At 39.0% G+C, this 26,487-nt stretch overlaps 4 protein-coding genes across 5 annotated transcripts; 3 read left to right on the forward strand and 1 right to left on the reverse strand.

The window, feature by feature from the left end:
• The first annotated feature begins 379 nt into the window (after positions 1-379).
• On the forward strand, positions 380-6,414 carry LOC117832856 (Golgi apparatus membrane protein TVP23 homolog B-like). 2 transcript variants are annotated; one of them, XM_034712161.1, is made up of 8 exons: positions 380-513; positions 703-770; positions 873-1,017; positions 1,508-1,597; positions 2,584-2,709; positions 2,816-2,944; positions 3,043-3,076; positions 5,573-6,414. In XM_034712161.1, exons 1-7 carry the CDS (start codon positions 502-504, stop codon positions 3,067-3,069), a joined length of 597 nt encoding a protein of 198 aa, XP_034568052.1. In that variant the 5' UTR covers positions 380-501; the 3' UTR covers positions 3,070-3,076; positions 5,573-6,414. The 2 variants fall into 2 exon arrangements, with proteins under 2 accessions (XP_034568052.1, XP_034568051.1); XM_034712160.1 differs by lacking the exon at positions 5,573-6,414 and having other exon boundaries at positions 381-513; positions 3,043-4,183.
• Positions 5,892-9,553, reverse strand: LOC117832354 (5-hydroxytryptamine receptor 3A-like). The gene is made up of 7 exons (XM_034711444.1): positions 9,041-9,553; positions 8,793-8,938; positions 8,440-8,484; positions 8,241-8,347; positions 7,965-8,134; positions 6,301-6,416; positions 5,892-6,197 (listed from the first exon to the last, which is right to left on the reverse strand). The coding sequence occupies exons 1-7, from the start codon at positions 9,096-9,098 to the stop codon at positions 5,892-5,894; spliced, it is 948 nt and encodes a 315-aa protein (XP_034567335.1). The 5' UTR covers positions 9,099-9,553.
• A 3,176-nt stretch (positions 9,554-12,729) lies between these two features.
• On the forward strand, positions 12,730-18,528 carry LOC117831845 (inward rectifier potassium channel 16-like). The gene is given in 7 exon segments (XM_034710729.1): positions 12,730-12,822; positions 17,246-17,349; positions 17,352-17,647; positions 17,649-17,705; positions 17,707-17,866; positions 17,869-18,035; positions 18,037-18,528. Coding segments are annotated over 6 exon segments (1,143 nt in total). The 5' UTR covers positions 12,730-12,822; positions 17,246-17,273; the 3' UTR covers positions 18,424-18,528.
• Positions 18,529-19,093: 565 nt separating this feature from the next.
• Positions 19,094-24,819, forward strand: LOC117831844 (inward rectifier potassium channel 2-like). Its single transcript, XM_034710728.1, has 2 exons — positions 19,094-19,272; positions 21,500-24,819. The coding sequence occupies exon 2, from the start codon at positions 21,720-21,722 to the stop codon at positions 23,034-23,036; it is 1,317 nt and encodes a 438-aa protein (XP_034566619.1). The 5' UTR covers positions 19,094-19,272; positions 21,500-21,719; the 3' UTR covers positions 23,037-24,819.
• The last annotated feature ends 1,668 nt before the right edge of the window (positions 24,820-26,487 follow it).

A 26,487-nucleotide genomic window follows, 5' to 3' on the forward strand; every position in this document is an offset into this window, starting at 1 on the left:
ATGAAAAACAACATATTCTGAAATAACCCAGCTATAATATATATTGGACATTTTGACACATACAACTTGTTAAGTAATTTTAAAACAAACATATTTCATGGTTACATTTTTTCAGCCTCTAAACTGTGTTTTTCTTTGTTTTATTTGTGAATTAAGGACTATTTATTTTATTTTTCATCAGGCATTTTAATCATTACATTTATTGAGAATGAAGTTGTAGAGCAGTAGCTACTCTTAATGCTTAGTTTCTGCAAAAAAAATATTTATTTTGGGGCATTTGTCAGGTAAAACGCACCAAATAAATGACAGCCCAACACGTTCAGTAGAGCAATAAGCATGAAATAAAGTCCTGTATCCAGGAGAGATAAATACATGCGAAATAAAGGGCTAATGTGCAAAGTTAACCTAAGTCAGGCACGTTTAAAGCCACACTTCTGGGGTCCTTAGCACACGGTTTTGTTTACCACCACGTCACCAGGAAGTGCATCCCGGACTGTCAAAATGCACGGACAGGTAATCTACAATACTTTAAAGTACCACATGTTTTTAAAAACAGTTTTACCCTCCTGAATCTTTAGATAAAATAATTGAATGTGCATGACATTTCAGGTTATATAAAAAAATGCAGACATGGTTTTACTCGAAATGTGGGTGCAGCAGGTGCAGCATTAACGTACATCTGCTTATATTTCATGTTCTCAGAACTCCCAAGACGCTCCTCTTTTTGGTGAGGAAGATGATAACATTGGGCAAACAAAGTCTAAAATCAGGTGAGATATATTTTCGTGCTATTGTTAAATAATTTTTTTTAAAAGTGTAACTCAATATTTTGATTTAACTTTCAAGAAAACTAACACCAACTTCTGTTTCAGACACCCCCTGGCCTCATTCTTTCATCTTTTCTTCCGAATAAGTGCCATTTTGGTGTACTTACTGTGCGATATCTTCAGTGGTCGTTTCATTGCCTGTATGGTCACCATCATTCTCCTGCTGTCATGTGACTTCTGGACTGTCAAGGTGAGCAGGTCAGAGTATGTCCATTCATAGGATAGCCTTTCCTTGCTTTTCATCCCATTTCAGTCAGAAAACAGTAAAAGGTTCATGTTATCATTTCTCTACAGCCCAACAAGTTCTAAAAGTAAAACCCCCTAATAGAATTAACTGGCACATAATATGTTAAAAAGAATTTGCTTGAAAAATACTAAAATAGGGTTTTAGTCATCTGTATTTTTGAACACTTATTTTTTACCCTTGCATAACCATTTTCAGCTGATACGAAAACTCTATTTATTTTTTTTATTATTGGAAACTCGTATGACATTAACTGGGATCTGTACTCAACATTTTTTTTGTTCAAATTTACATCAGGTTACCAGGGTTTGTAAGCCAGGACATCTCAACAGCATTACAATTCTTAATTGCATGTCTTTTAATCATAAATAGCACATAATACTGTATATAAACTCTGTGATCTGTGTGTTACAATTGGTTACTTTCTCCCCCCCAGAATGTATCTGGCAGACTGTTAGTGGGTCTTCGGTGGTGGAATCAGGTGGATGAAAAGGGAAACAGCCACTGGGTATTTGAGTCAAGGAAGGTAAGCAGAAGCTGCTCAGGTGCATCCAAAAATGTCTAGCTGCTGGTATTTACAACAGTTCTTTTTCAGCACAAGATAAAAGGAAACCATGTGCCGCACAAAGAAAGGAGCTCATGTGGAGGACACAGGTTAAAGCTAACAAGATAGAGTGAAACATCTTTTCAGTCTCATCGTGTTTCCTCTTTACAAATGAACGTGACCTTGGCAGTGAGCGACAGGCTCAAGGGAAAGTGATAAAGATCTTTGTAAATACAGGCATATTCAAAGGAAAGAGAGGGGGCTGAATTTCAGAAAATATGGTGCATCTACAGTTACGCAAAGAAGAGCTTGGAACAACTCTGTTGCTGCCAATGTAACATTTGCTGAGGTTGTAATATGTGTAATGTAGCTGCATGACCTTATTCGACAATTGGATGTAGTGTAACAGAAATGCTGCATTGTCTCCTCCAGATATATGACACAATTGGAACACACTAGCATGAATTTTAAAAGACCTCATCTTTTTTTCCCTAAGATTATTAAAATGGATGAAATTAATCTTCTTTACTTTCCTTTTATTAAAGTCTTTATTTTGAGACAGCAGTTTATATTACAAAACATTGAGACAAAACCAGCTTCATTTCCCCTGCACTCCCACTCCTAAGATTTTTAGAACTAAATGTGTCTTTGTAGTGATAAATTGTGTTGAAAATAGTGATATTAAACACATAAGGGAGATATTTTATAAGCTAATATCATTTTCAATATAGGAAATAGGATAATTTCCCTAAGTGCACACTGCCTCCAACATGTGACTCCTTGTGTTCTGTGGGGGTAAAAAAGAAACAAATGAAGCACTTAATCTAAATTCATGCCTCATGTCAGGGAAGGTGCGTTTCCACAGTTTCCACAGGCCAAGCCAGACTAAGGTTTAAAGAGATTATCCTCTGTGTGTGATTTACCTTCTATATGAGTTGTTTCTGTTTCTTGTTTGCTTTTCAAATCAGACCCCCGGTACAAAACCTGTGTCCAGCGCAGAGTCACGCATCTTCTGGCTCGGACTCATCGTGTGCCCCATCTTCTGGGTCATTTTTGTGTTCAGCACCATCTTCTCTTTCAAGCTTAAGTGGCTGGTGAGTTACTTTGTTTTAATATGAAATGTGCCTTACATTTGTTATCTTCTTAGTTTGTGATCGTTGGGTGTAAATCTCGCTCCTGTTTGTGATTTTATCCCCACAGGCGATAGTTATCATGGGCTTGGTTTTGCAGTGGGCCAACCTGTACGGTTATGTCAGATGTAAGGTGGGTGGGAAGTCGAACCTTGGAAACATGGCTAAGAACTACATCAGTGCCCAGATTTTCAAACAGGTAAGTGGACAGTAATCATGCCCTCTGCAATATGTTACAATGTTCTCTAAATGACATGATGCAATACATTTTCTGTTTTCTCTCTTTTCCCACCGCAGGCAATGACAAAAACAGAGGGACCTTGAAGTTGGGGTAAAAAATGTGAAAAACACATTGTATTTCATGGATTTCTGTTGGAAATGACTCGTCTTTTTGAGGCGAAATTTACATTTCAAATATCATCCAGATTTTTGGTGAAACTGAATTCTTAGTTTTCATGGAATTCTTAAAAAACTCAATGTAGTTGCTTTTGAGGATAAATTACAAAAGTATGAAAATGAATTGACTCTTGCTGGTAAGCTTACTGTGTTGCTATTAAGGATGTTACAGTCTTTGATGAGCTCTAGCTTACCTTAAGCCAGGAGTTTTAGAGGTGATGTTCACATGTCTTACTTGTGGAGGGGTTTGGATCAAGTCAGTGCCTTACATTTAGTGTTGATGTAAAATACAAAAAATAAATATGCACATACTTAAGCTTCAGTTTGAAGAAAACTTTTTCAATCTGCAGCCATTGAATGTAAATGTACTGTATACTGTTATAATAAGAAAATGGGTCATTATTTGTAGGTAGATAGATTTGTCACTTAAATATGTGAGACCTGGTTTTGGTTCTTGGAACATGGACCTTAAAGCTCTTGTGAGGTGTCTGTATGTAGTTGGTTTCGAGGCAGACTGAAATGAACACTGTTGCCTCTTTATAAGCTCCAAAGGAAAAAAAGACAAGAAAAAGACGATTTCTCTGTTGCAATTTTTAATGCCTTGCAGGAGGGGTTGATGTCGGATCAGACAATTGACAGCTGAAGACAAGGCTTTTTTGCCTTTTCCACAGCATTCAGACATTCACAGTGGGTGATACATTACATACATCAGAGACAGGAGGATGAGAATTGTGTGTCAAAAAACACTACTCACGTATGTGCAGGACAACATCAGCAAAGAGACAAGATGTATCACTTTGCCCACTGGGGGGCGCCAAAATCCACACAAAGTTCCTCACAGGAGCTTTAAGTTTTGAACTTCTTTCTATAGGTTGCTAAAATCTAAATATATTACAAAAATATCTGGGTTAAAATATGATTTGGTGTTAGACAGGTCAAAATGCAGGTAAATGATGCATCAGATTTTTAAAATCAATTCTACTTTATTGTCATTTCATTGTATTCTATGAAAAATGAGACAATAAACTAACAATGTTTATGAGTGGGAATGTTTTTCTTACTCACGGCATGCTGTGAACTAATGACATTGATATTCAATAATCATACTCTTTAATGAGCTTTGAATAACATTACAAAACTGCTGATTTTAAAGAATATTTACAGAATTCCACCACACATTCCCCGCGGATCACCTTTGACAATCATTATTACATCTCAGTGTTCACCGTAAGCTTCTCCATATCTGCCTTCTATTGGCTCTATTTAAGTAGTGGACAGAGAATAAACAGTATTTCTAAATATTAAGATAAATGCCACAATGATAAAAAAAAAGATGTCAAGAGATCCAAGTCAGAACACCACTGAATAAGGATGGCACTCTGTATGCAGTGAAAAATTCAACCACTAGGTGGCCACAAAACACAGTTGTCCAGCAGTTTCTCCATCTCATCTTTTTTTAGTGTCTTTTCTTCAATTGATTTATATTTGTGTTTTTTGTAAAAACTTATCTGATGGATCAAAAATCCCAAATGATAGAAAGAAAATGTCAAACTTTTGACAAAGAGTAGAACACATGCAGATGTCCGAGTGTAACATGATCATAACGTATCCTCAGGTACAACCATAGACTATATAATAAAGGGTACAACATGCGATTCAGTCGGGATGTGATTAATCTCAGGACTGAAATATTTTAAATATCATATTTTAGTTTAATCAAAGTTATGCTAACAAAATTTCTATCTGACAATGACTTGTGAACTACAAGTGCAGCTCAGCCCAATATATATTAGACAAATTCTAATGCAGTTTAAACAGATGTAACAAATTAAGTAATTGTATAGATGTATTTTTCATCAGTCTTATAATCTTATGGATATTTATCTGGATATATCTATCTGGATATCTATATGGATATGAAATCTATGAAATCTAATGAAAGTCTTCTTAATATGACATTTTATTAATAGAACAATGTAGTTATTAGAAAGTATTGGCAAGCATCAGGCTAGCATGTTTTATCAGTACCAGAAGTCAAAGTGATTCACGCTACATGTATGCAACACCATCACACAAATCATGGTGATGAAATATGCCGTGCCTGAAATAAAATAGCACCAGAAAAATATCCTGTCAGCCAGTTCAGCGACCCTCTGACACCTCTCATTTTCTGCATCCTTCGCACTGAGATCTTCCAGGAAGTCGAGGACCTTCTTGAGCATCCGACTGTCTCCCTCTGAGGCATTCAGCTGAACTACACTTAGGTCAGCTTTGATTTCTGTAAGCAGCAATCAGAGTCGGTTAAACAATGTTGTGAGCAAAATCAAAATACTTTTTGAACCAAGATTTACTTCACGCAGAAAGCGGTTTAGGTCCTCCTCACCCGCATCCTCTTTTTCTTCCCTTTTCTCTGTTTTGACACGGGACGAAGGTTTTTTGGGCCAGCAGCAGAAAATGAAGCTGCCATCGTTGGCCAACCCTGTCAGTACCATGGACACCAGCATGCTCAACACCAAGAAGACCAGACAGATACAGAAGTGGGTTCCTGCAGCACAAACAGACAGAGAGTTACTCAAACTGTGATGCTGTTTATAACAGGGGCGGGTCTGAACTTTTTGACTTAGGTTGCCATACTGGGGAATAGATTTTCCCATGGGTAACCCAAAGTACAATTTAATGGCTTTAATTAACTTATTCTACCACCATGAAACATATTTACTTTAAATACAAACGTAAAGTCTCATACATAGTCAAATTCCCTGTATATATCTGTACTGGATCCGCCCCTGTTCATGTATTTGTTCAGTGCTTGAATGGGTTTGTGTCTGCATGCATGCTGACTGACGGATGATGGGGCTGCATTGACTGTCTCCAGGGAGTGCCTCGTTGAGGATGACAAGGAACATTGTGAAGCTGAGAACCAGTGTGACCTTGAAACAGTTGCGTTCACCGCCTCCCAGTGGCAGAGCGAAACTGATTATATCAGCCAAAACAATGAGAATGCTGGGCAGCATTAGAGTTATGAAGGGGTTGGTAAATTTGATTTTCAGTCCCACCTGAAGAAGACACCAGACAGACAGACATTGACTAATGCTGCGAAGAAGCTTGGTTTGAACTCATTTTAAGGACAAATGATGTTCCACACGTTCATGAACTCACCTTGATGTAATCGCGGTCATCTCCTTGTTTCTCTAGGGATGCATAATCTGTTTGCCAGTCTCCATGGGTACCATCAACCATTTTCACAAAAATAAAATCCATTTTTGTACCACATCCTGGAAGAAGACAAGCCTTAAATCTCTCTCCTGTGTACTTCATCACAGTTGTGGTTAAAAATACAGCAGAATCATAGATACAAATCATTAATGACTATAGACTTCAGTAAAAGTGAACTTAGTCATCATGACCTAACACATTGGTTTGTAAACTGCTGTTTTGAAGCTTAATATTTCTGCATTTTGCCCATCATTGTGTTGTTTTGGAGACAAAAGTGACCATATAACGCAGAGCGTATCATATTTGATACATACGTTTTTGAGACCTCTACATCATCAGTGTGATATATTTTTCGGAAAAAACCTGATGTATACAATAAGATACTTGCAGTGCATGGATAATCCACCAGGTGTTAGTAATTCATGCACCAGTAGGCCGTCACTTGAGACATCCAAAATGTCGATCAGTGACCCACTCGTGGTTTTTCAGGGATATTTTTGCCAATTTTGAAAAAGTTTGGATGAAAAAAACTTTCAAATTGTTCCTGAAACTTCAATAGGAATATTTACTGGATTAATGTATGGTGGCCCTGAAGTGCAAATCACAATGGCAATTCAGAAAACACTACGATATCAACCAAACCGGAAGAAGTAGGTAGGTTTTCTGATTTGCTGTTGTGTTTTCTGATTTGCTGTTGTGTTTTCTGATTTGCTGTAGTGTTTTCTGAATTGTCGTAGTGTTTTCTGATTTGACATAATGTTTTCTGATTTGCCGTTGTGTTTTCTGAACTGCCGTTATGATTTGCACTTCAGGGCCACCGTATTAATGCAATGTAAAACTAATTAATATTTCATTACTTAACCTATAGTCAAATCGTGTTGAAAACCGGTCTATCAGAATAGATACAGCAGGTACATAAGGTATTATGTGTCGGAAGATCCAATAAACACTCCATTTTCAAAGAATTGGAATTTTCTGTCAATTATTTGATGGTTCAGGCTTTATAGGGTTAAAGTTTGGCCAAGTGGTTAATTCGCATGCCTGGTGTAGAGGCAATTATCCTTAAAAGCATCAAAGAGTTTCTCAGGCGGAGGCTGATTGTCTTTTCTGAAGGAGGACAGTCTGATCGCAGTTCATGCAAGCTTCTGCAACTGCTGTTTGTCCTCAGCTGTTGAGTATATCTTTACAAGATGATCCAAGCTTCTAATCTCAGTGCAGGCAGCTGGTTGCCCGCCTAATATCCTCCTTTATATTATTTTAATGTCTTAATGTGGCCCTAATGCCACCATAAGAGAATCTATATATGAAGACTTATAACAAGGTCTCTTGGGGTTTGACTCACTCCTGAAGCCAACCTCAAGTGGGCACTTGGGGTACTACAGTTTCAACACTTAATTTTTTTTAAACTATTTATTTAGTTAGTTGTTTTATTTGTTCTCTCTTTTCCCTTGGAGGTTATCACTGCTTCTTGACCAAATAAGACATAAAACAATCTTCAAAGTGGTCACAGTTATGCCAAATTGTGAATCAAACCAATTAACGCATTGTCAAAGAGTACCTTAAAATCATGTTGTGAAATATTCAAATTACTTAATTTCTGAGCTCACCATTGGTTTCCCAGGTTTGGATAGCAACAGGGCATTCATCACCAGCGAAAGGATAGTTAAACAAGTTGACTTCACAGTTCACCTCAGCATTGATAATCACAGAGTGCATCACTGTGCCATTACTGAACACGATCAGATCACGGGAGCTGTGCTTCATGGTTGTTAGTATTCTACACAGGTGGGAGACAACAGACAGGTCAGGTTTATTTCACAAGTACATCAAGTGATTCTTATTTGATGACAGTTTGTTGCTGTGGTACGATGCGATTGACTGACCCGTTTGTTACATGGATCTCGGGGGTCCAGACATTAGCCACTGGGAGGACAACTTCGTCATACTGGTACTCTGATGTGTTCCATGACAACTCCGGGTCTCTCCATAGCTGTGGTTCAAAATCAGAATTAATGTGTGTGAAACATACTCTTTGTTCCTATTTGTCCATCTAAAGGTTTGTTAGTTTATTTTGATGCTTACGAGTGTGGCTCGAATTTGACTCACTAGTCGAAGCTCCTTGGTTTTCTGTTATAAGAAATAACACAGTAAAGTCAGGCAAAGTACAAACTCTACTGCAGAGCTGGTGGAAGTAGGGTTACAATTAACTGTCTTAAAATATTGCACCATTCAACAAACTTTAACACTTTTTACTTGATTGAAATACATTGTCAATACCTCAATGTAGGTTTACCTAAATAAGGCTAAGAAAAGGCTAAACCAAGAAAAGCTGTCTTTCTAATAATCCAAATGATCAGTATTAACATGTCTAAAAGGATCAATTAATAAGAGTTCAGATAAAATCTCTATCAGGAAATGCATGACACAATACTTACAACAGACAGAGTTTGGTACTCAATGAAAGGCACCCTGATAGTTTGGGTGCAGTTGTCATTCTGTGGCTGAGATAAATGTTCTTTCTTGATCAACATGTGAGCCAGACATCTGCGTGTTTTGCAGGTGGTTGCAGCATGCCCACATCCTGGAATAAAAGATAAGTATGAGCCAAAGCTTGGAATGACATTTCCCAGACTGCTGCTTCTCGTTAGCTGCGTTTTGAGAAATGTAAGTATGAGACACTTACCGACTGTTAGGAGAATCAGTGAGATGACAGCCTTCCACACACTGTTGGAGAAAAACATCTCTGACTGCGAGCAGCTTATCTGATGGTGGTTTGCTTTTGAATTTCAGTTTTTATCATCCCTGTCTGCTCAGCTATCTTTAGGTTTCCCCCCAGGATTACACATAACCACATGTTCACAACGCAGGCATATTACAAAACAATATTACAATAGTGCATGAGAATACCATTGTGTGATTAATTACACTGAGTGTTCAGGTAATCTGTCATAGATCCTGTGTAAACAGCCGGGACAGAAATGCATTTATTCTCACTCTCTGTTTACCTGAGAGCAGGTACCGGTAGCTCCAGCTGCTATAGGTTATTACACCTGGCTATGCTATTTTACATTACAATGGGAGCTTAGCTGCCATACAAGAGAGTGACCACAAGCTGTATTTAATGGAAACAGGGATTGGCTTCAAAGACAATTAATTTTGACTGCTGCGCTTTCAGTGTAATCTGCGTGTCTTTTAGAATAATTATGAAGAGCTCTGTGTTTTAACAGCTGGGTGATGACTGTTTTCGCATTATGACTCTGAAGCAAGTTCAATTATAATAAGCTTATTATAATTATCATATAACCCAGACTGCACTTCAAAAAATAAATTTAATTACTGCATTTATTTTATATTTCCATGTTGTGATAAGGTGGTGGTATCAGCTGTAAACAGTTAGCACATTTATAATGAAAAAGCAAAAATTTTCTAAATGTTAGTGGCTTGAGTAATAGTAATGATTTTGAAGAAGCTTGAGATTAAAATGGTTTTTTTCTTTTATATTTTCTTAATGTTCAGCCAGAGCTTGTTTGATTACAAAAACATAACTTTATTTATGTATCATGGTACTGTGGGGCATTCACACTGTACCAGTCTCTTAAGGCTTTATAATGAGACCCTAGTCCTGTTTATATAGTTTAAGGACAGAGAAATATGAGTTTACACAATATGTCAGATAATCTTTCTGGATGAACAATGAGAAAAATGTTTTGTGTATTTTGACTCTCCTTTCAGACTTCTTTCTCATAAGGGTTCCTTGATTTTTAAAAAACCCTTACACTGTTATGTTTTCAACCTACTTTTAAGCCTATAAATCTGTCTTTTTTGGACTTTTGAACCACTGACAAACTGGTTATTTATCTTAAATGTGGTTCACACCTGATTGACCTGATCATTATCAGATAGAGCAAAGGTTATCACCCTGCAATCTAGAATATGTCAGATAAACAATACCCTTCACTGCTCTTCATGCTGGTCAGGCTGCCTCTTATTTAGGGCTGGTCACCTGCTTCCTGCTGTCTGTCACCCTGTTGTGATAATGGGAAAACAGGGGATGGCCCTTTTTTGCTTTCTTGCTTTTTTGTATTGTGAAGAAAAAGCAATTAAAAAGCCTTCATTAACTGAGTACATGTAATTTGATTAAGTACATAGGCTACTTGATAAGTTCATACTTGAACAAGAACATACTTTCAGTACATACTTGAACAAGTACATATTGATTGAGTACATTCTTCAAGTACATACTTGATTAAGTATATACTCCATTAAGTACATACTTGTTGGAGTAAATACTTGGGCTGTCCTATAACGGCCACTTGATTGGGCTTACACGCTTAGGCGCTTGGCGTGCACGTTCATGTGTTTAGTGTCAGTGCACAAGGGTGTCCCGTTTCTCTAACACTCAAAAGTGCAGCGCGCTTGATTTGCACTTTATCTGTACTTATGGTAAGACCACATCTGAGCGGTATTAGTCCAAGTATAAATCCCACAAGGCATCTTGTTGGTTAAGTTTATTCCCACGAAGTTATTATGAAGAGCAACAAGACTGGCCGCTGAAGAAATTTCAATAAGAAAGATGTTTTAGAGATGCAAAATTGGTAACTTTATTTATATTCACGTCTTAACAATACATATAGCTGTATGTTTGCAGTAAGCCGGTCCATGGAAATGACTAATGTTACGTTTATTTTAGGGACAACGTATGGACCACGTATGAAACATTCTGATCAATCAACTAAAGAGCTGGTGAAAGTGGCCAGGGAGAGGAGTGTCTGGGCTGCTGCCCCCGTGACCCGGACCCGGATAAGCGGAAGAAGATGGATGGATGGAATCAACTAAAGAGTAAAGAATGACCTTTGTATCTGTTTACGTACTTTTATCCTTTGTCATTTATTTTAATCGGATTGTGGCCACATATCACTACTTGTATCTGCAAAGATGTTGTTATTAATAATCATTTGGAGTGTTACAGTCGCATACTACAGTTGATGTGTTAACAGCAAAACATCCTGAGGATCAAAGTACAAATTTTGGTCTCTTGGCCTAAGTCTTACCATTAATCTCAAGCAGCTCATCTTAAGAAAGTGCCAAATAATGCCAAAACAATCAGCTGCATGTTTTGTCTTACGTAATGTACCTTTAACGTGGCAAAATGTCACCGAAGTGTATGCATAACCAAAAAGCATGAACTACTAAGCAGCTCTGTGGTGTGTTGTACAGGGCTGCTGCTTTACAGTCTGATTGTTAGGGGTTCAAATCCCACTAAGGGCTTCCAATGTGAGATGAAAATGAAACAGTTTCCTCAAAATGTGGTTGAGCTGTGCTTTTAAAAAACTACAACAAATTGGTGGAATGGAAAGCCAGAAAAAAGCAAACCCTGGCAAGCAGCTCTGTAGTTTGATGGACAGGGCTGCTGCCTTAGAGTGTAAGGTTCAGGGTTCAAGTCCAGTCTAGGGAATGTAGAAGGTTGGGGCAAGGTCTTTCAGCGTCTGCATGTAATTAACAAATGTAATAAGATATTTATGTTTTTTCGTCTTGAGAGCTCAAAAAGCCGGCTTCACATGGTGCATGACACTTATATCAAAAATCAATAAACAGCCCTATAGTTTTACACTTAGGCTTTATGATGTACTTTACTTAAGGAAGTGACATTATTTTCTTTCTGCCCCCGTTTTCACTCATTCATTGTATAGTCACCGCCTGTAAATGACAGACAGGTGAACAGATATTTCCGGGTTATCTCTCCAAGGAATGTTTCTTATCTATGTCTTCACACATCATCTTTAAGAAACCAGACACAGATTGATTCAGGCAGACTTCATAGGGTCATGTTCTATTTTTAAAAACACAACAAGGCTGTTTTGATGTTGGCGACCTCTTCCTTATGGCCCGTGATGTTTATATGACTGCAGTTAATGTGTTTTAAAAGTCATGGTGTTCTGGCAGCTATCTGTGATCTCTCTTGTCTTATCAGAACCAAACTGAGGACAAGTGGGACAAAGAGAAACCCTGTGCCAATGGCAGTGTCGCCACCTGATGGAGCAAAGGTTAACTTTCTGTCTAATGAATCACAGAAATTTAAAGGAAAATGACTTCAATACACTGCAAAATAGCTGAGCAACCAATAAATCATTACTATTTATCTGCCCTTATCACTGAGGACTATTTGATTACACAGCTTCTATGTCATCCTCTTGAATCAGTTAAGAGGAGCTTAAATGGCCTTAAGTTTGGGAGCCTCTAAAATATTCCATAGGTCATAAATTCTTTCAGATTGTCCAATAAGGTTTCAGAGGGAAGTGATTGCTGGTAAGTGATATTAGAAGAAAACAGGACTTTGCCTCAGGACCAGGCCAGCCCACAACACTTCGCGACCAACTGAGCACACAGGTTACTTTCACTGTGGAAACATATCGCTCAGTGCTCAGCTTATGTGACACCCGACAAACTGTGATTTCAACTCTGCAAGTAAGTTCAATACTGAAGATTACACTGCTTTTACACTTTGTGTAAGTTTACTAATGGCCTCTAGGGCTTAATCCTTGATAACCAAATCTGAAAATGAGATTATAATATAATATGATAGAATAGATGTGCATTGCCATTTGTACAGGTAAAGGGCAATGCAGGCATATTGAAATTTGTGTGTTACTCCCAAAGTCAGCAATAAAAATAATAAGTTTAACAGATACAACAGCAGCAAAATGAATAAAATATTAGACACAAAACACAGAAAAGAAATATGCACTGTAAATAAAAACTTTCTAACATATAGAATACAAACTGTAAAAGGGGACATTGTACAAAATACTGAGAAATGGGCTCTACAGACTCTTGTACAAATAATTTTGTACGTCATCTAATTTTGCACATGAAATGTACATCTGAAAAGTTAATTTGCAAAAACAGTTAACTCACTTTTGAAACATTAAAAAAATGTTTCAAAAACCATATTTTTTCTAATACTAGCTTTTGGTATGATCAATCAACTGAGGTTGGGTGGCTTTGACGAAGTCAAAAAGACTTTACTAATCAGAGATATCTTGAAAATGTAACTTTGTTAGGAATCTATATCAAAACGAAATATGTTTTTTGAAAATTTGTAAAAACGGAGTTATCTGTTTTTACAAATGAACTCAGTTTTTCACATTCATTATCGCACAGAGAAATTTTCCAGAGCTGTTATTGCACAATCAAATTGTTACACTATCTTGTATGTTGTTGTTATCACACCTTAAGGTAGTTATCTGTGCATTGAGTAAGTAATGTGTGGGATTATTCCACTCTAATGGCTTATAATGGCACTCTCATATAGCAGATAGCAGTGGGCCTTGCTCACTAACCTGTGGTAGCTCAGCTTATATGACTATATGACAAGATGTATTTTACTTAATAGATTCAAAAACAGCTGAGTTGGTTCAAGTTCTACTCAGTAGTACCTAACAACATTTGTAAGGTCCAGTTCATTGACAATAAGTTGTTACACTTTGACTTTATAAATGAAGTCTTGATCAACATCAAATGCAGCGGTACTGACATTGCCATAAACTGAAAAACATCATGCATCAACACTGCGCATTTAAACAAAGTATAATATCTGTCACTTTATGGTGTTCTGAAGTTATCTAAAAATATGTGGAATTATCAAAATGCTTTATTGTATTAACTGCAATCATTACATTTTCAAAAATCCTGTTAAATTATATGTTAGGAAATATGTGATGTGGAACATTTATTTTGCAGTTTGAACGTTTGATAAATGGTCCAGTTTACACTCATATAAAACTAAGTCTGCTGTGTATGTAGGTGTCAATGTAGTTACAGGTGGTAGCCTCAATAAGATTTAAAATTGGGGAGGAGGAAGAAACGTAAAACAGTACATGTAACAGTAACACTTGCAAAGAGAGCCCAAAGAATACAAACAGTCTCATCAGTTATTTTTTCCTCCTGGTTTCAGGTGTTATAGTGCTGGAATGTGGGCAGGCTGGTGGCAGTGACCTTTTTCTTTCTTTACTTTCTTGACCTGATTTGCTTTTAACCCGTCTTTGTCCATGGACTTACTATCTGCTGAGATAAAATCAGGCTGTAGCTGTCTGAGACCCTGCTACTCACAAGTGAAGCTTAAATCAAATTATAAATGCATGTTCACTTGTTAACTGCTTATCTTTCTGTGCATGTTTCTCTACTTACTTATCAAACACTGTTACTGCATTACAGTGACAGTGCGTACCATCTTATTTAGATCAACATTCACTTGACTGAAAAGATCATTGTCTTCTAAAGGCTGCACTTGTCACTTTTGCACTGAGCCATCATACAGTTAAGATTTCTTTGGTTCCACAATTAACCCACAGGAGGTGTCAAATTATAACCTTTCTGATGTGATTGATCATAAACCTGGACAAACATCAGCTATGTGCTCTCAGGTGTTTCAGTAAAGCAATACAAACTCTATAAAAGTCAGATAGACTTTGAGCAAGGAAGGACATGGTGTGAAAAAATGTATCGATTAGTGATTGTGATTGCTCAACAGTGAACAACTCATCAGTGACAACTGAAAGAGCTGTCAGATTACTGGAGTGCAATACAATAAAGTGATAAAAATGTCCTGACTTGTGTAATTTCTGTCTTACTGGATAGAAGGTTGTGTGGTTAAAGTTTGACATTTGAGGAAACATTTGGAGGTGAAAGCTCTTAGAAGTGGTTAGAGGGTAATCATTTACCCTCATGAGGACAAAAACAGGTGAAGGTTTTGCTAAATTAACCGTGACATACCTTCTTGGGACATTAGGATAAATCCTGGATGGGTATTGGCAACAATTAGTTTTCGTAAACCTTTTTTTTTAGAGATTCCTCTTGAAATATGAGTCAAAACTGTTGAAACTGATCATAATGTACCATTCTTATGAGCCACATCTGAAATATAGACATAAAACCTTAGCTGTATTTGGAATATAGGGTTTCATTTTGGGATTTTCAACTTTCCTTAGGCTTTATTGGATTATAATAGATGGTGGTAGTCAAAATAAACAGTATTTAACAATTATGGACTTTAAAACAATCAAGTGAAGATATAAAGACTTCTGTTGTGGGGCACACAGTTTCAGGTGTCTCAGGCTAGTGTCATGAAGGTTTGGAATAGATTACACAATAAAGTCTATAAGACATAAAAAGTATTTATATGCTGACATTTAAAGTGGTATTATGAGTATAATGAGACATGCTAACACTAAATAGCAAAAGGGACCGCCGCTTATGCTTATTCTGGTTATGATGTCTTGGAAAAAGTACACACTGCATCTGCTGGGACGTTACTTTTTGGGCTTTTTTGGTTTGCAGTCTTGTAAATGTGAATGAGGCAAGAGGTTTTTTTTGTAATCCTTGTAACACAAGTATGTATTACAAAAAAAAGGAGAAGACAACACTTAAGCTCAGACTGAGGATAGAGTCCAGCTAAGGCAGCCATCACCCTGGCCTAGATCAGTTGTTCAAGACAACAACAAGGTTTTATTGGTCTCAGTCGGTATTTAAAACACCGCTTTAACAAGGACCAATGGTACATACTGCAATAGAATCTTTTACTGTCACGTAAACTAATTGCCATCTGATTTGGTTCAACAGGTCGCAAAGATCACAGTCCTTTTATACGGTTGTTACTTAGGGCAGTAAAAGTTATCCACTTATAGCAATGAGCTCTAAAGTGGGTTAAACCAGAGGTGCTGTATGGGGGGAAAACGTTAGGATGATTCTAATGGCTCATGACAGATGGGAGCCCCAAAATGTTAGAACATTTGTGGTTATGAAGAAGTGGGGCCAATGTGATCTTCTTACATGGGGCGCAAAGTCCCTGGCAGCACCCCTGGTTAAAACCCATTCAGTTTGTTCTGATAGTTTGTAGACACTGCTGTTTGTTATTGAGCATTCTCAACTTTAAAGTTTGAATGAAATTTTTTTGCATGATTATACTTAGTTTTAATTATTATTAGACCTTTATTTTACCAGGTAAAAATGTTTGAGAACCAGTTCTCATTTACAAACATGACCTGACCGAGAGGCGCCAACAGGAACACATACATAGACATATAAAGATAAATAGAACAAAAGTGAACAAGTAACAAGCAATGTGCGCGAGGTGTAAAAAAGTATTTGTTCATATAAGTTATACATGTATGTAAAGTCCGAATGTGATCAGCAGGAGCAACAGTCAACTAAAATCTGTTGAAGTTTTAGCTTGAAGGTTGTGAGTGGAGTCAAAGTTGAGAGTTTGAGGGTGTTTTGTACTACATGCCAGTCAGTTAGCTGCTGCAAAACGAAAGGAATTACGGCCAAAAACAGTAGAAGTACTGGGGATGATGAACTTCATGTATTCACTGGACCTAGTGTGATATGAGGCTTGGGTGACGTGAAGAAGAGAGGACAGCTAGGGAGGTGTCTTGCCCAGGATTGACTTGTATACAAAATGAAGCCAGTGGTAAAGCCGCCGGGTATGAAGGGAGGGCCACCTCACCAATTTATAGAGATCGCAGTCGTGAGTGTGGAAGGGTGCAAGTGTTTATAGAGATTATTTTAACACACCTGTTTTGGACAATGTCCACCACTGAAATAGAATTTGTGGTAAATAATCAACCAGTTAGAAACTTGTGCTCCCTAAGAAAAATTTTCACACCTTGAGCTGCAGGGCACTGCTCAAGTCATTTTACTGCCGATAGCCTGAGGCACAGACCGACCTGAGCTGCTTGCTCAAACATGAAGGGTTTTAGCTTCACAAACAAGTCTGAGGGCCTTTTACATTTTAGCCACATGTAATGAGTAAGATGCTGTCCAACCTGCCCAAGCATGAGTCCATTGTCCTGCTCTTGATTTTAAAATGTAACTTTCTGTCCTTCCACAGGTGACTGTAGGGTAAAGATCTAGTCAAAATGAGCTCAGACAGAGGTGAGGAGGTCGTCATTGATACCAATTGCACCACAGTCCACACCCTGGGTAAGCAAAAGGATGTCAGCGCCTCCGCTACATGCAGAAAGATGGCCGGTTCCCCGTGGTTTTCCAGAAGGCCCCGGGAGACTGGAGCCCATACCTGATGGACATCTTCACCACTCTTGTGGAGATCCGCTGGAGGGTGATGTTTCTCATCTTCTCCCTCTCTTACATCCTCTCTTGGATCTTCTTTGGCCTCTGCTATTGGCTCATTGCTTATGTACACGGTGATGTCGATGATGTTGATAATGAACCATGTGTGGACAACGTGCGTGGCTTCACTGGGGCTTTTTTGTACTCAATGGAGACCCAGGCAAACTATCGGCTACGGCTTCAGGGGGATGACTGAGAACTGTATCGTGGCCATTATTGTTTGTGACAATTCAGGATGTGTTCAGCTGCCTTCTTGACACCATTGTTATCGGTATTGTTGTTGCTAAATGGCATCAGCTCGTAAGAGAGCTCAGGACAGTTGGCTTTAGCAGCTGTGCGGTGGTCAACCTGCGAGATGGGGTTCTGTGTCTGTCATGGCGACTCGGGACTTCAGAGGGAATCATATTCTGGATGGTGTCACCAGGGCTATGATAGTCCGATATGTGAAAAAGTCACATGGGTCTGTTGTGATGTCATACCAGGATCTGGACATCCAGGACAGGGACATTATTCTCGCCACACCGGCTACCATTATTCACAAGCTGGAGCCTGGGAGGTCCTCTCTACAGTCTGGGTCCTGACAGCCTGCTGGAGGCTCACTTTGAGATGGTGGTGTCTTTCACGTACACCGGGGACTCTACAGGAATGCTCCACCAGACGAGAACCTGCTACAAACCAGCAGACATCCGCTGGGGTCAGTGCTTCCAGGACATGCTGAAACTAGGGAAGAAACACTACAAAGTGGACTACGCTCGCTTCAATGAGACCACATGGGTGTCAGTGCCTCAGGTCAGTGCTGAGGAGTTTGACAGGGGGAGACGACCTACGGAGGGCAGGCAGCCCCACAGCCCTCTATTCCCACCAGACAAGACAAATGGACACATTTGTCAGGTGGATCGTGACATCACTCCAGAGGTTATGCATCAAACTAGTTTGTAGCTTAAACTGCCAGAAGTATTCTATCATAAAAGGTGAATACTGTCTGTAATAATGTGATATACTTAACTCTTGTAAATATATTTATGTGTGCTTTTACAAATGTTATTTTCAATGCTGTAGAAAATATTTGTACAGTTCAGGTTAAATAAATTTTTTTTTTGGTCTCTTAAAACTCTAACATGTCTGTTCCTAATGGTACTAAGAACAATCTCTTTGTGGCTCTACACTGCCACCTTGTGGTCACGCATGACACTAAGTGTCACTCCATCAGTGGTGTTCAGTCACAGATTTCACCATCAAAGTTGGCCTGCTGTGCAAATAAATGGAAAAGGACAAATACTTTATCACGTGATCTATTCACTGTGATTATTGCAAAATAATGTTGATAGTTTGCCCCACATCGTGAATAATAATAATACAAAAACTGAAGATAATTAATGGTCTTATAACGTTTTCTTTACGGCTAAATATGGTAATAACAACATCAAGTTTTCATCGTCCATTGAAGAGAAAAGGAAGTTTTTTATTCCTCTTACCTTCCACTCAGACAAACAGTGCAGACCCATCATGATACAGACCCTCAAACAGGCGCTTCAGCTTTCTATTGGCCGCTGGCCGGATGGAGGCGGGGTTAAGCACACGTGTTTTAAAAGTCTGTCTTTGCATCCACAAACATCTTCCTCAGTTTTGCTGGAGAGGGTTATGGCAGAATTTGCAGCGCCAGACGGGAAGCTCGGTGAACATTACAAAAGAGCAGTAAGGAGAAAAAGAAGTGTGCAGTATGTTAAACTGGCACATGGGACTTATTACGACAAGATAACAACAGATTTGCAGAGCGAGGACCAACAGGTAGGTGTAATAAGCGGGAAAGATTAATATGTAACTACGAGTGTGACGTAGCATGAGATATAGATTGTAATATAATAGGTGTATTAATAGAAATGCAGACCATCAATAACTGATGGTTGCTCGTACTTCACAATGCTAAAACTGCACAAAAAAGCAAAAAAACTGCTTATGCTAAGAATGCTGGTTCATAACGCTGTATTATTATTATTATTATTATTATTATTATTATTATTATTATTATTATTATTATATGTTGCATTTTGACGCACCTGTCATTTAAAGCCCAGGCATGACCTAAGATTTGTAAATTTCTTAACATATTAATGACCTTATAGAATGAAACACGCCATGTATAAAATGTGAATGGCTTTTGAAATCTAAATAGGCTTCCAGTATTCAACAACAAGTGTTGCAAAAGCTTAAAACAACCCACTGGATGCATGTCCAAAGTTATTGATTAGTGTAATAATAAATAGAGCAGCTTTATGTAACCAGTTTCCATCTGCCTCAGCTTCTGACCATGAGAGAACACATGCAAAACAAACAATCACAGGTTGTGGAGCCTATAGAAGCCTTGCTCTGTCACCATGTACAAACATGCAATAAAAAGAGATGTGATGTAGGGAGGAGATGAAAGCCACGGGAGACAGAACTCAATAAAACTGTGTGACAGTTGCAACATGAGGCAAAAGAGAGAGAGACACTCAAGTTTGAAATGTGCTCAGTAACAGAGCATTACACTGTAAAAGTTTGAGATTTAATTCACAGTCTGTCACTGTCAAGTGTAGGCTGTCTAAGTCATAAAGTACCACACAATTATCCTTTCTGCATTCTTCTTTATCTGAACTTCTATCTTACTGTAGATACAACATAGTTGGCATCTGTGCCGGCAAAACACTTGAATTCATGAGTGAATTGCAAACTGGATGTTGTATTATGTTAAGGAGGCTGCATGTTCTACATTTGATGAGTATTCTCATTAAAACATGTATTTTTTATGGGTTTAAGATGAGTTAAAGAGGTGGGCTCAATAGATGAATTCAGTGTTTTAAACATTTAGTACAATCACAGAAATCTTATAAAGTAAATTGGTTGGCATGCATTGAGCTGTGAATGAATGGAGCCACATATTCCCAATAGTGTGCGTGACAGGTTGCTATTTCTAGTTGACCCAGCAGTGACATCATGAGTTTAGAAAAAACACAGAGGATACAGGAGGATTTAGGACCACGTCCTGCACATTTTAGCCCACATGACATGTGGTCCCTGTCACAACACTTCAATCCACACTTAAATATGAAAATATATTAAGATACATTTTTGACATCTGTAATGTGTTTTAGAAACCTAAGCTCAATCTGAATACCCTTTTCAAAATTGGCACCCTAACTCTATTCCAAACTTAGTCACCTATTGGACTCTTCCCCTTTGACAAAAGAGTCAAAACTGGAGGTGGGATGTTATTTTGGCGCAAGCAGAGCATGTCCGCCTGACCACAGCCTGATGTAGCCTGTGGTGCTGCATTTTATTGGACCTTTCAGGCCACACACACCGAGTCGATAGCTTTTCTAATTTAGCTGTCCTTGTGACTCTATTACATGGGGCACAAGGTTACAGTTTTCAGAGAAAGAGACCCATCCTCTATGAAAAGCTGCAAGGTTCATTAAAGGCTGTTACATGATGTGCTGGCGCAAACCATAGTGTGAATTAGTTTTGGTTATGCACATGTGTAAGTGTAGCTCAGTAGCTGAGATTAAATAGCACAAAATGATTCAGCTGTCATTTTTGGATGCATGCTCAATGTTTAACAATGCTTTCTAACTTATGTCTGCACAGAGTTTGGTAACAAAGCTGCTACTTTGTATCAGTGGCTCTCTGGATTCACATGAGCTTCGTCTGTAATTTGACTCAGCTCCCAATGGGCTGACCTGCTTAATTAATACTTGCATTATGCAGAGTAAACATCCTATCCAACTCTGTCAGCTCTCTCAGTGCTCAAATAATGTTTATAATCTACAAACCTTACTGCACAGCAATGCATTTCCTATGCTATCTAATGGAACTGAACCCAATGTTTGTACATTGTTTGAGGAATAGTGCTGCAAACTTAAGATGTGCAATGCATTATTTAGACATCAGGTAACCACACACCCCCACATGCTGATCTTCACCCTGGTTCAGCCAATTACTCTAAAACTGTTTGTCTCTCTGCCTGTTATTTCCACAGCACACTTCACTGATGAGGTTCAAAGCATCCGTCAGAGAGGAGTGACCTGCCCGGCTGCAGAAGCGCATGCCCTGCCGCCCTTGTCCACTGCAGGATCTAGTCCCAATTTTCTGCTACAGTTTGTACCCAGGATCATTCAAAACTGTTTCTCCAACGCTTCTACCAAAAACTTAGACTGTTTTCCAAAGCAGATTCGGCCCAGCCCTCCCAGGCGGAAGCAATGGGGAGTGTGCGAAGCCACCGTTACAGCATTGTGTCCTCTGAGGAAGATGGCATGAAGCTGGCTGCTATTGCTGTCCCAAATGGCTATGGAAACGGCAATGTCAACAAGGTGCACACAGAGCACCAACATCAGAGCCGCTTCGTCAGTAAGGATGGCCACTGCAATGTGCAGTTTATCAATATGAGTGAGAAAGGCCAGCGGTACTTGGCAGATATCTTCACCACCTGCGTGGACATACGCTGGCGCTGGATGCTGCTCGTATTCTGCCTTTCTTTCCTGCTCTCATGGTTGTTTTTTGGTTTTGTCTTCTGGTTAGTGGCCCTTTCTTATGGGGATTTACACAATGAGACTCAGATTTGTGTTTCCAATGTGGACAGCTTCACTGCTGCCTTCTTGTTCTCAGTGGAGACACAAACCACTATTGGCTATGGCTATCGCTACGTTACAGAGGAGTGCCCTGTTGCTGTCTTTATGGTTGTCTTCCAAAGCATCATTGGCTGCATCATTGATGCTTTCATCATTGGTGCAGTTATGGCCAAGATGGCCAAGCCCAAAAAGAGGAACGAGACCCTGGTGTTCAGCCATTATGCTACGGTGGCCATGAGGGACGGTAAACTTTGCCTCATGTGGCGTGTGGGGAACCTGAGGAAGAGTCATCTGGTGGAGGCCCACGTCAGGGCCCAGCTTCTCAAGTCCCGCACCACTGCAGAGGGTGAGTACATCCCACTGGATCAGGTGGACATTGACGTGGGCTTTGATAGTGGCATCGACAGAATCTTCCTGGTGTCTCCAATCACCATCGTGCACGAGATCGATGAGGACAGCCCGTTCTACGAGATGAGCAAACAGGAGCTGGAGACATCAGAGTTTGAGATCGTGGTGATTCTGGAGGGAATGGTTGAGGCCACAGCCATGACTACTCAATGTCGGAGCTCCTATGTGGCGAGTGAAATCCTCTGGGGCCACCGCTTCGAGCCTGTGCTCTTTGAGGAAAAGAACTACTATAAAGTAGACTACTCGCGCTTTGACAACACGTACGAGGTGCCCAGCACACCTGACTGTAGTGCCAGGGAGCTGGCTGAGAGGAATTCAAACGCCTCCAGCCCGAGGAACTCTTTTTGCTACGAAAATGAGGTGGCTCTGGAAAAAGTGGAGATGGAGGAGGAGTTTGAGGAGGAAGATAACAGGGAGATGAGGGGTGTTGAGGTCTTTGACCTTGAGGACACCAACACTGATGTGGTGTCAGACTCTGAATGCAATCTTGACTCTTTGCCTTTGGAATCAAGGCCTTTGACAGCAGAATCAGAAATATGACTGCAGAGATAACAAAGGGTAAAAAAATACTGCAGGGTATGTTAACACTAGCTTGATTTGGTCTTGAATGCTTGTTTGTAATGCATGACAGTTTGTAAAAAAGCTGTGATTTGAGTATGATTTTCTCTATGCAAAAGCTCACCCATAGGACGCCATAGGAATCCAGACATGTTGCACTGTTAATGGTGAAGATTGAACTAATTAAATGGAGCTAGAGGGATAACATGGGTCAGATGCCATCACTTACACACTGTGAAGTCTATCATTTTTAAATATTAAGTAGACTAGTCAATTGGGTAAATAAAAAGGAAAAACTATGCTAGAAAAACAATTTCTCATTTATTACAGGGCCCATTTACAGTTTGCACATTTAGTATCTTGGACATATAAGCTCCTTTTTGAGGCCTATAAGTCACACAAGGTTGTGACAGGCTAGATTAATTCAATTTATCTTAGTTAAAAAAACTTTAAGATTTGTATTTAATTGCCAACCAAAAAAATAATTTATTTTGTTAATTAATTAATCTCTATTTAATTGCTAAATAAATGTTTAACCACCTCCACAAAGGTTTTTTAATGAGCTGGTCTCTTAGCAAAACGCATTTAGTTTCTCTCATTGCGATGGTTTTTCTGTTGCTCCATGATGCAAGGCAGGGCAAAGATTCCTTGCGCACATCATGAGTTAAAGAACACCATGCTCTTCCAACTATCATCTTGTCTAAGTTAGGCATCTTTTGCAATGTGTGCCTTAACAAAAGTCCCTGTCGTGGTGGGAGGTTTGGCCTCTACTAAGCACACACTGCAATAGTTGTCACAATAATAAAGAAAGCTTTAAAAGGGGTTTATCTGAGCAGTATGCTGCCCTTCTTGAAAGGTCTTCATGTTTTAATGTGCAATATAGATCTGTGGTAGAATGTGACGGGGAACTCAGCCCTGAGCCGAGGTTATGAATGTTGATGATAAGTGCTGCTAAGTTACATATTGTATGTTGAGAGAGAAATCTAGGAGCCAAAATGTATTATTTGTCTTTCAAAGTATCAATTTTGAAGAGTGCAGATGCAGCCTATGATGTTATTTGTGGACGTAGACAAGCATGAATTTGTCAGTGTGTTTTCCAAAGCTTTAGTGCATTTCTTCCTCACCAGAACACCCCTCCCTTTCCTCCCCCTCTTTTTGCACCAAAGCCAAATGTATAAATTTAAAGAGACAACCGTTTCTCACCTGTTAGTTGGGTTTAATCTTGATGTTTTCAAAGGTTGGATGTCAGATCATTAAATCATTGGCTTTGACGTAGTCTAAATTATATTAACACCAGTGTTTATGGCGAGCAGAATGTGGACACATCCCAGTTAATCCTCTCACTTCGCCACCGCGGGTCTTGTGAAGTTATTTTGTCATTTCTGAATGGGCCCTTGCTTTGTCTTTATAAGCATCAAGTCCTCTTAGTAAGTTTTCCTGAGCAAAATCAGCACACTTGATTCCAGTCTTACAGGTGACTGAGCATTCGTGTTTTTGTAACCCTTACTAAAGGTGTTGTTTTGACACTTTTCTGCATCTCTGGTAAGAACAACTTTTAAGAAGCTTTATCTGATCTCTCACTGACAATTCTCCTGTCCTAGGTCTTTATTTTTCTACCAGGGTCTTCCCAACTTCCTGCACAAACCGGAGACTGTACAGAATTTTTTAAAATCTTTTGTAAATTATGAAGCGAATACTGTATATTGATATTGCAGTTGTTGAAAACTGTTAATGTCCCTTTTTCAATAAAAATGCAACAAAATCATTATGAAGTTGACGCATTGATTGTTAACATGTAGTAATACAACGATTGAGCTGCTTAACAACTATTAGCTTTCCTTTTGTGTTAACATGAGCTTTGCAATGCACGTGTGTGAGAATTTGCATCATGACCTCAATTGTGTGACACCTGGACATGCTGCTACTTTATTTGGAGCTTTGGCCTAAAATCCAGTGTGCTCGCTGTCATGGCTCACACCATCATTACTCTAATTCACCAAAGTGACTCACTCTAGTGCTGCAGGTCCACAGAGACCCAATGCTTTATCAGTTAGCTCTGCTGGAAGTCATTTCCAGTGACAGTAATGGAAAGAACACGTCATTCACCTTTCTTGATCTCTTTTAGAAAACTAGAAAAAGTGTATTGTGTTCTACGGTGCGACTAAATGTGTACTAGAACCAATTCATATTTCAAAAAGTCACACATTTTAAGAGAACAAGAGTATGATTGCTCATTATAACAAATATTTTTCACTTTTCAGTTATTTTAAATAGAAAAAAATCAATAGTTTCAACGTGATCTGTTAACACACAGATTACATAACACAAAAATGCTCCAGAAGGGGGGCAGCCAAGATAGTATGATCACACACCAACCTCTGTTATCCAGCATAAGCACGAATAAAACTCTATAAGCTACAGATGTGATCAATATAGTTGTCTCTGAGGGGAACCTGTATTTGAGTTTGATACATCTGTCATAATCTGAGTTAGTTTCCATTCACAGCTTTGTTCTGTCAGAATGAGACGTAGTTGGGATCTATTGATCCGACACGTCCGCAGGAAGGCAGTGAGCCGGTTTGATTGGGTTCTGCATAGGAAGTGGGTGCTGCCGCGGGGCTTTTTCCACATTAGCCTATGAAACTGCCACAAAGCTTAGACTAGGACTGAAAATGGGTAATGTCTCTTTCACTCTTAGAAACTAAATTTCAATTAATACTCATTAAGTTAGTCTCATTTCCTTTATTACATAACATGATGAACTTAGTTTGCTTCCTCTGAGTCCTGCACTGAGGTTTGTTATATGACACATTGGGTTCATTAAGATCCAGCTCTCTATTAAAAACATCCTCTTTACGATGGCAGTGATGACACATCTTAACTCCTGACACCTCTGGGATGATATTTAACTGAACAGATTTGGTGGCTGATCAGTCCGTGCTGGGTGCGCTGAGAGAAATCGACTACAAATGTTGGCCTGAGAGTGCCTGTCGATGATGCTGGTGACGTCTCTCATGGTGACTCCCTGAACTGGCTTATTAACGTCAGGCTGATCAGCCTGACCTTCAGATTAGATGGTAGAATATAAGCAACACAGAACACATAGTACTTGATTTATCTGTTTTGATCTAAATAAGGTAATGGTCCCAGGATTCTGGATGGAAAATCACTCATAGGCCGGTAGACATATTCCATTCTCCAGACCTCAGCATGAACCGATAAAAAATAAAGATATGACCAGTTGAAATGTGGCATTTGTACTCTTATAAAAGTTCAGAAAGCCCCTGTTTTATCTCAGTGACTGTCACTTGTAGACAGCTCGTGCACATAATTTTAGCGAGTGTAAAAAATCATAGGCATATTTATCACTCAGGAGGAAGTGTGTGCAGCCTGGATAAAGTCCTTCCTGAATATATTTAGAAAGGGTGTTATA

Source organism: Notolabrus celidotus, chromosome 20 (assembly GCF_009762535.1).
Source record: "Notolabrus celidotus isolate fNotCel1 chromosome 20, fNotCel1.pri, whole genome shotgun sequence".
Classification (NCBI taxonomy): domain Eukaryota; kingdom Metazoa; phylum Chordata; class Actinopteri; order Labriformes; family Labridae; genus Notolabrus; species Notolabrus celidotus.

Excerpts from the sequence above, each read along its gene's own strand:
- LOC117832856 (XM_034712161.1), top strand. Across the intron at positions 771-872 it reads CAAACAAAGTCTAAAATCAG|ACACCCCCTGGCCTCATTCT; the intron begins GTGAGATATATT and ends CTTCTGTTTCAG. Across the intron at positions 1,018-1,507 it reads GTGACTTCTGGACTGTCAAG|AATGTATCTGGCAGACTGTT; the intron begins GTGAGCAGGTCA and ends TCTCCCCCCCAG.
- LOC117832354 (XM_034711444.1), bottom strand. The coding sequence starts at position 9,098 with ATGTTTTTCTCCAACAGTGTGTGGAAGGCTGTCATCTCACTGATTCTC. Across the intron at positions 8,135-8,240 it reads GAGATCCATGTAACAAACGG|AATACTAACAACCATGAAGC; the intron begins GTCAGTCAATCG and ends CCACCTGTGTAG. Across the intron at positions 6,417-7,964 it reads CCAAACCTGGGAAACCAATG|GATGTGGTACAAAAATGGAT; the intron begins GTGAGCTCAGAA and ends GTCTTCTTCCAG.
- LOC117831844 (XM_034710728.1), top strand. The coding sequence starts at position 21,720 with ATGGGGAGTGTGCGAAGCCACCGTTACAGCATTGTGTCCTCTGAGGAA.